Source organism: Lathyrus oleraceus, chromosome 7, assembly GCF_024323335.1.
Source record: "Lathyrus oleraceus cultivar Zhongwan6 chromosome 7, CAAS_Psat_ZW6_1.0, whole genome shotgun sequence".
NCBI classification, from domain to species: domain Eukaryota; kingdom Viridiplantae; phylum Streptophyta; class Magnoliopsida; order Fabales; family Fabaceae; genus Lathyrus; species Lathyrus oleraceus.
Window position 1 is genome coordinate 479,265,159 of NC_066585.1, and position 11,703 is coordinate 479,276,861.

Sequence of the window (11,703 nt, forward strand, 5' to 3'; positions counted from 1 at the left end):
TGAAGACCAATATCCTTTGAGAACCATGAAACCCTAATTTGGACCTTCACATCCTCAGATGATTAATGACCAATCCAATGAAACCCTAGCTTGCACTTTGACTTCCTCATCTTCTGACCAAGACTTGTGAGGATGACTTGCACAATGTAACCACATGATATGCAATATGCAATGCCTAATGACCTAAAAATGATATGCAATATGATAATGCTAGTCCCAAGAGAGGAGGGCAAATTTTGAGGTGTTACACCAATCACAGTAGCACAGGGCAACATGTTGTCCATTATGAGAGAATCTTTGGTAGCTTTAGTGTTCTTGGATTTGGATGCCATTTTTGTGAGCTTAATATTCTGAGAAGTTTTTAAAAAGAGAAGCTTTAAAATGGAAGTTCTGAAGACAGTAAAGGAAAATAGATGAAAAAGTGAAGGAAGCGATATTTATAGCGAAGAAGAAAAATACTTTTCAGTATTTACACTTGACAAATGACGCGAAGTAGATTGCACACGTCTTTTCCTAAGAAGAAGGATCGAAACGATCTGATGCACGTAGTCACACCACTCTATAAAGGCGGAGCCATGATGATGAAAGTTACGGGATAGTGGAAAAATCACGTTTTCGAGGTGACAGTTGATGGAAAGGTTATGATTATTATGACGTCAATTCACTAGCTGAATAATGTCAAAGAAGGTAAAAGAATCCCTTATCTCCTAGTCTGTCGAAAGAGGCCTTTTTGGGAGAAAGTTTATTAGCTGGAATTTTTGACAAGGAAAAATACCTCAGGAACAGGTCAAAGTTAAAGACATATTGACTTTTGATGACGTGTACGCAATATGGAGTCTCAAGCGGAAAGAAATTAGGACTTAGTATTTTTTGGGATTATTGTGGAAACATCTCAACAACAAAGATCTCGATAACATCAAGTGCATCGAAGAAGCGGTTATTTGGGTTCACAACTATCACTTTCAAATTTAGATAACTACTTTTAAGTTACATTCTAAAGGACACGTAGAGAGAATGCAAAGCGGATGACATGCAGGCTTCTACGTGGAGAAAGCTAAAGATATGAACGTTCAAAACAATCATTTCATACTAGTATATATAGAAATTTCATTTGTAGAATTCAGTGGTTCATTTCATTACAAAATCTGACTTACACTCGAAGTTCGAATGTTAAGAAAAAAGAGTTTTTCATTGATAGAATGTATGAACCATGAAACACCACTTTTTACTTTAATGCAAAGTCTTTCCATTCAATTTACATTTCTTATCCAATTACTTTTATCCATACATCACTAGCATTTTCTCTTTAGTTTTGTTTTACTATAACATTTTGCTTTATCTTTGTCGATATTACATCTCTACACTTTCTTTACAACTTTTTCGACTCAGTCAAAGCCATCTCTTTTTCAAAGAAAACTATAAGGTAAAGAATTTAGCACTATGTCATAGAATTCACTAGTCAATCATGCTTGTAACCTTTAATTAAGAGACTATCAGTTTTTTGAGAAATTTCAGCGTAAACATATAGTTATATCTTTGTTCGGATAATATTATCTGGACAAACTCATTACTTAGTGAATAACTATGTTTAGATTGTGAAGCGTCATTTTTAAGAATTGTGTTATTTGAAATTGTTGTAACATTCACATTTAGACCGCCATATTCTATTTATATATATTAAATCCAATGCTTCAAATTATTTTGCGACACCTAATACTCAATTCTTCAAAAATAATCCATATCATCTTATTTGCCTATGTGGACACCTTCTACTAAACCACCAATCAAAACACCACTATTTGCCAACATCCAATTTTTGACTCCTTCTCTTCCAAAATCCACCACTATTTGCCAACATTCAATTTTGACTCTTTCTTTTTTAAAACTCCCTATTTTTCCCCTTTTCCTAATTCTCCAATACCCCTTTCCAAATGACAGATTCTTTCTTTCGAAGTGTGGCCGTTCTCCCATTAGATTTTCTCTGGAAGTGTGGATATTCATAGCCCTTTCAACTGTTATATTTCCAGATTCTACGATGACTTTGACGGAATATAATTGGATATGGTATTGGTATATTTTGTTTGTAATGACTAGCACTGGATATGGTATTGGTAAGTTTTGTTTGTAATGACTAAAGTAATGTTTGTAATGACTAAAGGAATTGTGATGTTCAAATAACGGTGTAACCATCCAGATTGTATGCTTTTGGATGTGGTTACATATGTGAGCCTTTTGAATTGATTGCATGTGGATATTAACCCTTTCAAAGGTTATATTTCCAGATTCTACTATAACTTTTGAATGTATCTACGGTTTATATTTGGAGGTTAATGAGCATTTATGTGGAAATTTTTTCTCTACAATCATTTCTTTTGAAAACCATTGCATAATATCTTTATCAAAATTTGAATTCCATTGTTAATTTTGTTCTGTTTGTTGCAAAATATTACATTGCTATGATTAATTTTAATCTATATTTCCATCATCATTATAACATTTTCAGCTATGGTCAATATAAATTAAAAGCCAAGATAGCAAGATTGAAGAGGTGTATAAAGTTAATCTCCGGTAAAGTAGTATCACATTTGTCCTATATGCAGAATAGACTACAAATCTTAGATGAGATAAGTGAATTTTTATTATCTTAGATAGAAAATTATTTGTCAAAATCATTATATCATATCATACATTTTAAAATTCTTTCGAGATAGAAAAGTAATAATTTAATTTCGTTTGATATAGAAAAATCATAATTTAATGTCAAAGTTTATATTTTAGCATGGTGGAGATTCCAAGTGAAATTGTAGAGAATCACAGTCAATTGTGACTAATATAGTTTTAGACATTGGCCAAGGTTGCAGACTTTTTTTTGTGACATTTTAGTGTGATACATGACCTTAAATGTTATAAAACAAAATATATAGATAATGATACATATATTACTCTTTTGTAAATAGTTTTAGAAATTTAAACCAAGGCGCAGGGTTGTGTAATGGCACAAGGATGAAAATCACACAACTTGGAAAATGGTTTATAGAAGGAGAACTTCTGAATGGCTCAAACGTTGGAGATAAAGTCCTAATTCCAAGAATAACATTGTCGCCAACAGAATCTAATTGACCATTTGTTCTAAAACGTTGGACAAGCCTTACAACATGTTGGATTATATCTTCCAAAACAAGTTTTATTCTCTATAAAAAATAAATTTATTACAAAAATTAATTTTATTCTCTATAAAAAATAAATTTAAATAAAACCTCATGAATCATTGTAAAAAGTTAAATTTTAATGTCCTAAAAATTAAGTCATCATTAAAAAACAATGTTGATAAAATATTTATAATAAATTATATTTAAAGTTATTCCCAATTAAATACAATAATGATTATAATAAATATTTAAATTATGTATTATTAACATTATTACTGAAAGTTGAAAAACTAATTGAATTCTATTATATTATACTTTTGACTATCCATTGTAATTTAATTTAATTTTTATTACTAAAAAATAAAATCACATCAAATTTACAACTATTTATTTTATAATTACAATAAAAAAATTATCTATTCCATTTATGAACTAATTTGAAATATTTATTACCAATAGAAATGTAATACAAACTATGATTAAAATTATAATGAAACAATTACACTACATTTCCTTTAACCTTAATTATCATTTTAATATACTATATTATTTATCAAAAAAAGTATAAATAAAATATTATTTATGAGCACGAAAAAGTAATAAATGATTGTAAAAAAAATTAATGTTATAAAAAATAATTCCATCATTAAAAAATGTTATAAAAATTATATAATGAATATAACAAATAATTAAATTGTGTATTATTAATATTATTATTAAAATTTTAAAACAGCATATGAATAATAAATATATTATTTTATTTCTAAACATTAAAAAAATAATATATATATATATATATATATATATATATATATATATATTTATATATATATATATATATATATATATATATATTTATATATATATATATATATATATATATATATATAATATTTTATTCCAAATATTAATAGTATATAATAAAATATTAGGCAAATAAAATATTTTTATTTATAAATACTTTATAAAATACATCTATTGATATTATTATAAACATTTATATTATTTAAAAAAAATAAAACTCATGAAATATTAATAAATATAATAGGTATTTTTTAGACCTTGAAAGAAAATCGATTCATTGATAAACTTGAGTCACGTATTATTGTAAATATAATAATAAATTTGCATACGAATTTAAGGCTCATTATAACTCACAATTTATTGTTATCCAATAATTAAAATATTAAAATAAAATTCATTTGAATCAAAAAAATAATTTAGTCTATAAAAAAGGATGTTTATTTGTAGTACTAATAAAAATATCGAATCTTGATAAAATATTTACAATAAACTATATTTAAAGTTATTCACAATTAAATTTAATAATAAAATAATAAATATTTAAATTTTATAATCTTGCTGAAAATTGAAAATTAACAGAACATTATAAAATGTTACAAAAATAAAATATTTTTCTTTTATAAATACTTTAATAAAAACATATATTATTATTATAAATATTTATACCGTTCTTTTACAAATATAAGACATGAAATAATAACAACAATAAATAAATTAAACTATTTTTTAAATCATGAAAAATAACTGTTACATATTATATTCATTTATTATTATCGCAATTACAAAATTATAAACATTAAAAAAACACATAGGTTGGAGTCATATGAAAAGTCATAGGAACACATTATCCTCTATAACTACCCATCAGTTAAATTTTTAAATACCTCATCATAACAACCATCATATTCACGGTATATCTATATTATCACAAAACAGTAATGGAAAATTTAATCTTAGATCTTAACACCGATCGAGATGATTGGTTACTTCGAGTCAGACTTGTTCGATTGTGGGACGTTTATAATCTGCGAAATGATGAAGAACAAACATTCTTAAAAATGATTTTGTTAGATGAGAAGGTATTAACTCTTTATCCCAAATATTTTATTTGTTGTTAACAAAATATACTTTTATATTCAAAATATTTAATATTATTATTTTTTTTTATAAAATTATTGATTTTAATATTTTATTGTTATATTTTTTTCTTACGGGAACTCCTTTACATGCAACAATAAACAAATATAAAAAATATAAAAATAGTTCCAGCAAATGAAACATACAAACCAGTCAAAAGCTTAAAAAAGGCATGGTTTTTGTGAACGACTACTATAACAAATATTCAATACTCAGAATGTACAATTCCACGTCATTATTTTGAATTTGTTACCATAGAAACAATTTCAGAAAGACTTGGAGACAACAATGTTCTCTCAGGTAGTGTTATACACAAGTTACCTTACAATAATATAAATTATATTATGTTTCTTTTCAGATATAGTCGGAGTCCTTCATGCTCTTGGACATGAAGAACACATTTATATGCAAGTAAAACCTACAAAAATTATCAAACTTGAATTGAGGCTACATGAGTAAGATTTCAACTACGCGTATTTGCTTACTCAAATAATCGTATATAAATTAAGTATATTAAATTAAAATTAATCTTAATATTCTAATCATAATTTATTCATAGGAATAAAATTGTTAAGTTCATGTTATGGAAAAAAACAGCTATTGAATTTGAAAATTTGATGACAACCCAACTAGAAAAAACCACTATTGTTGCAATCACCTCTACAACAGTGAAGATGTTTAGAGGTAATTATATATTTAAATGTTATAGATATTTTATTTACTCAAAGGATCACCAGTTTCACAAATAAATTATCATTTTTATTTCACAGATAAATTATCATTTTTATTTCACATATGAATACATCAATTTAGAAAACCCAGAATTCCAACGGCTAAAAAAGTAATGTACCCATCGAATATAATTTATTCGTTAAATGCTAACATTTTTGAATTATCATTTTAAATAACTAAAATTTAAGTTAGTCTTTCACTATCTCTTTTTATTTTGTATAAATGCTATAGTCCATCAAATGAGCAACTAGAAATAAAGGAGATTTCAATCACTGAGTTTTCAAATATGTCACCTCAAATGAGGATGACTCAAAATAGAACTACACTGCAAAATATAATGACAATGGCATGGTAGTCAGATACACAGGTACACTATAAATTTTATTTAAATACTCTTTTGTAAATAAAATTATAAAGTTATTTTACTTACAAATATTTCTAAACTTTTAAATATAGGAGGTTTTCTTCACAGTTTCAGCAACTATAAATGAAATTGATGATACATTTGGGTGGCATTACATTGGATGTGAAAAATGTATGAAGAAACTTAAACAAGAAGGCCATGAATTGAAATGTCCTTCGTGTGAAACACCTTCCAAGTATCCAAAACTAGGGTTAAGCATTTTCAATCATAAACCATCTTATCAAAAATATTATTAGTAATATAATATAAAAAATATGTAATCACAGGTTCAAGATAATGTTCAAAGTGTATGATGAAACTGCTAAAGCGACTTTAACATTGTTTGATCAAGAGGCACAAAAGTTACTCAATACAACGGCTCAAATGCTCTTGCAACAACATGCTAACACGTCTACACCATCAATACTACAGAATCTCTGTCATCGTACTCTTATTTTTGAAATAAAGTTGTCTGCAAAAAATTTAAAAGAAGGGTCACAGATCTGCACAGTATCACGAACTTTTGTACCAACTGCTATTCTAGAAGACCCAATTCTAAAAACACCTATTAAACAGGTAATTAAATTTTTACTATAATCATACAAATATATTACTAACTTTATGAATACTAACAATATACTTATTACATATAGGAGTCCATATCACGACCAACGATTCAAAATAAAGAAGATCCCCAAGAAGAAGAAGAAGAAGAAGAAGAAGGGCATGGAAGAGGAAATGATGGTGCCAACATCAATGGTAAACCATATAAGAAAAAAAAAACAATTACTCGCAGTGCTAAACGAAGGCTAATCCTAACATCATCAGATGATGAAGCACATATCAAAGGGAATTCAAAAAGTAATAGTAGCAACAATGAACTTCAGATATTATCCTCTGACGATGATTCACTTCTCATATACAAATTAAAGACTAAAAGATCCATTAAAACAAAACAAAGGAACAACAAAGGCTCATCTAAAAAAAAAACAAAAACGCATTTTCATGTCTATAGATGTATTATTTTTCAATTAAAGTTAGACTATTTTATTTTGTTATGCTAATCTTATTATCTATATTAGAATTTTTATAATAAATAATATCTACCATAAATAAAAAAATCATTTCAACAACTTTTATTTAGTATCCGCGCAATCTTTTTCCCACCCGCGCACACCACTAGAAAAACAGTTATTAGCGTCGGCCATTTTAAGACGCTAAAGGTGAAAAAACAGACACTAATATGTGGTTAGCGTCGGTTTAGCGTCGGCGTCGGGCCTTGAATAAAAGTTGTGAAGCTACTGGGTAACGTCGGCTAGAGATACACCGAGGCTACGTAGCCTCGGTGAAACCGAGGCTAAGGCGACACTAATGAGACCGATGCTATATTATTTCAAAACCATGAAAAGTCAATAATTATGCTTAGCGTTGCCCTGTCCGACTCTAAAGTCAACAAACAAAAGTCAACATTTTCTGTTAGCATCGATCGACTGGCATTAAGGTCAATTTATAAAACTCAAGAAAAAAAATATAGCGTCCGTGTCACCGACCCTAAAGTCAACATAGAAAAGTCAATAATTATATTTAGCCTTGCATACACCGACTCTAAAGTCAACAAAAAAGGTCAATAAATATGTTTAGAGTCGGGTTGCAACATGACTTCAACTTCAAAGAAAATCAAACTCACTCAAACAAATTTTTTCAATCCACTCCCTCAACCGAACAATATCATATTTATGGTAAAACATTTGGAAACAATCTCAAACATTCATGAAAGAAACTACAAAAGTTCTACCCACATTAACCTCTAAAAACAAAGTAAAAGAAAAAAGAGAAAAATGACATGTCACACCTTTCAAAATGTTTAGGATATTGCTGAAGTTCGTGCCATATAATCGTTTCATTTATGTCACTTTCAAAAAACATACACAAAAAATAATCACATCCGAGATTAATTTGTTCTACTAAAAGTACAAGATCAATCTTCATCTAATGACTGATCATCCAAATCGTCGTCATAATGATGAGAATGTGATACAATAGTTGAAGTGTCAAATTTATTCATCATAAATTCCTTCCAAGCATTCATCTCCCTCTCCATCCTTTGTGCAGCCTCGGTAGCAGCTTTTGCAGCCTCGGTAGCAGCTCGCATAACTTCGTTAGCCTCTTGTAATCGGGTCGTTGCAGCCTCGGAAATTTGTTCAGCTCTAATTCTAGCTGCTCTTTCAGCTTCTAATGAAATCCCAAACATAGAGTGTTGAGGAGTTTGAGATTGTTGGGTAAAACGTTTTGATCCACGTTTTAGATTAATAGCTAAATCTGCAACGCCATAAATCCGACCACTGTTACGGCCCCCAGCAGCCTCTATCCATAACTGATTTACACGCTCTCCATCTAACACTTGAACAACCTCTCCATTCCCTTCTTCAGTTGGCTGAAGTTCTGCATCAAATTTCTCTTTAAAAGTCTTCTGTATAATAGAAAAAGTAAGGAATACTTAACAGCAAGATAACACAAGCAACTGTATCATTCATATATGTATTTTCTATATACTACATATTTAATTACTGTATCATTCATAGAAAAAGTAAGAAATACTTAAAATACAAGCAACTGTATCATTCATATACTACATATTTAATTACTCAATGCTACTATTTTCTGTATGTATTTACTCAATGCTACTATTTTCTGTATGTATTTACTCAATGCTACATAATATGTTTCAAGCATGTTTATATCATTCTGAATATTTCAATTCTTTTCTAATTGTGATATTTACCTATTAACATACATTTCTTTCATAAGGAGTAATATTAACTCATTACCATGTATTATTTAACGAATTACTTATGACTAATCTATGTACTTATACTTTGTGATATCACAGATACCCGTGGATGCAAATATTGATGCAGTAACATTTACAAGAACTTACATAAGTAGATGCAGCACGACTGTCAACCCATTCACCATTTTTCCTCTTGTGTGTTTTTAAAAATAACTCATCGGGACGCAGATCCCTTTGAAGTTCACGTGACTAGAAATAATCAAATAATCCAATAATCAATACAGAATACGAGTAAAACTGTCAAGATATAAAGAATCTTCATAATAATAATAATTTGTTAGGATTTTATTACTTACAAGTTGAAGTGCAACATCAATATGAGCCTTACGGCCTGTGGTATGGACTGCTCCGTGTAACACCCTTCTAAATACCCCAAAATATTTAATTAAAATAATGACATATCAATCAGAGTAATTATGCCCCGAAGGGTGTCACACAATCATTTCACAACAATTATCAAAATATCCTGCCATGCTCATTTATTAAATCAAAATAAGACTCTCTTGCATAATTCGCAGCGGGTACAAAACATCGACATTCAAATCATGTACTACATTACATGTAAAGTTGAATCAACAACTAAATTAAAACATAGTCAAACATTCCCTCCCGATGTTACATCTACCAGAGCATGACCCACTAAGGACGACACTAGACTCCTTAGCACTAGCTTCTACTCAACTCACTGCTCGTTACCTGAAAAATAGATGTAAGGGTGAGTTCCTCAATCAATATAATAAGCATTATAGAACAACATGTAATGCTAAGTAAATAACACATCAATTCACCCTAATCAGACTACGCACTCAGCAACGGCAATATCCGTTCAAACATCATATTCGACAGTAACATATAGCATATGTATAATCTCAACCATACTCAACATCAACAACACAACACATAACACACATATAATACTGGAATACATCCATTCATATTATATGCCATACATTCATTATGCAATGAGACTCCACACATGCGGTACCGACTATTCTTGAACATACAGTTCAAGCTCACCGATCAAATCCAGATACGGCTACTAAGCTCACTAGTCCCACTCACTTGAGATCTAATGACTCACTCACTAATTCCTCACCATGGGAATTAGCTACAGCCCCGAAGGCTAGACTATGCAAGCTAATCATCTAGCATGCAAACATCAACAACAAATCCACAATGATTCACTCACTAATTCCTCACCATGGGAATTAGCTACAGCCCCAAAGGCTAGAATATGCATGCCAATCACCTAGCAATGCAACAACGACAGCAACAATTCAATAATAGACATAAGCTCACACTCTAAGCCATAAAACAGTCTATTCACAATGCATACATAACTGATACATTCACAACATCATGCTTATCATCACACATCGTTAATACATTTTATCACAAAAGCATATCACGTCATGCCACATAACCAAATACAGTATTAGCACACTCTACTAATACCTGTACTACTCAAAACAACGGGAAATGATCCCTGCTACATCATACATCAGCTAAGTACATCACTCAGCCTAAACAACCAAAAACTGCATAACAACAGCACAGAAAAATCACAATTCTGCCCATACGCGTATTGCCTATGTCCATACGCGTATTGCCCACGCCTGACCAAATCCATACGCGTAATGCCCACTCTCATACGCGTATTGCGCATTTCCTCGCCCAACCCATACGCGTATCACCTGTCTCATACGCGTATGCTACGCGTAACAATCCCCCATTACGCGTACCAACAGAGACCAATTTACGTTCAAAATATCATCTTTTTCACCCATACGCGTAAGGCTTCCTCCATACGCGTACCAGCCATCTCATACGCGTATTGCCTAGTGCCATACGCGTATGACCAGAAACCAGAACTCTCAGATCTGCAATGGCTTTCTCTGCTACGGGATCTATCCAATTTACCCTTCCACAGTCCAAATTTCACACAATATTACACCTAACATCTAACACGAATCATACATTTCCGATTTCACAAATCGTTAACCTTTCTACCTCTAATTCCTACGAATTTCTCATCAATCATCACCCAAATTCGTTCATCAATAAGTCACAAGTTCATCACATATATCATTCAATCAGAGGCAATTTCAATGGTTTCTCACTACCCATCACATACTATCCCATAATACCCGTTAATCGATGATAAACCCCCCTTACCTGAGTTAATCCGGCAAATTCCGTTAGCTTCAAGCTTTTCCTCTTCTCTTGCTCTGCCTCTTTGTCCTTTCTCTTTCAGCCGCTTCTCTTTTCCTTTTTCACGTGAAAACCCTTTTTCCAGAAATTAGGACTTTTTATTATTCCAACTTATATACTCCAATAATAAAACCCAATAATATTAATAATCCAAAAATAATAATAATAAAATTCCCAATTATTTAATTAAATTAATAAATAAATTATTAACTCAATTTTAAATAATTATTTTATTATTATCGGGGTGTTACAACTCTCCCCTACTAAAAGAGTTTTCGTCCTCGAAAACATACCTCAAGCGAACAACTCTGGGTAAGACTCCTTCATCTTACTCTCCAGTTCCCAAGTCACATTGCCACCTGCTGGTCCTCCCCAAGCTACCTTCACCAAGGCAATCTCTTTACCCCGCAACTGCT

The 11,703-nt window shown here is 30.3% G+C and overlaps 1 protein-coding gene across 1 annotated transcript; it reads left to right on the top strand.

Annotated features, from left to right (window-relative positions):
• Positions 1-2,035: 2,035 nt before the first annotated feature.
• LOC127104448 (uncharacterized) lies at positions 2,036-7,318 on the top strand. Its single transcript, XM_051041627.1, has 8 exons — positions 2,036-2,111; positions 5,307-5,390; positions 5,449-5,545; positions 5,650-5,774; positions 6,295-6,421; positions 6,513-6,801; positions 6,879-7,086; positions 7,308-7,318. Exons 1-8 carry the CDS (start codon positions 2,036-2,038, stop codon positions 7,316-7,318), a joined length of 1,017 nt encoding a protein of 338 aa, XP_050897584.1.
• Positions 7,319-11,703: the final 4,385 nt, after the last annotated feature.

What these genes read in the sequence shown, in the direction of transcription:
- LOC127104448 (XM_051041627.1), top strand. Translation starts at nt 2,036, where the DNA reads ATGACTTTGACGGAATATAATTGGATATGGTATTGGTATATTTTGTTT. An exon ending in TCGTGTGAAACACCTTCCAA is followed by an intron (nt 6,422 to 6,512) that starts GTATCCAAAACT and finishes ATGTAATCACAG; the next exon opens with GTTCAAGATAATGTTCAAAG. An exon ending in TAAAAACACCTATTAAACAG is followed by an intron (nt 6,802 to 6,878) that starts GTAATTAAATTT and finishes TATTACATATAG; the next exon opens with GAGTCCATATCACGACCAAC.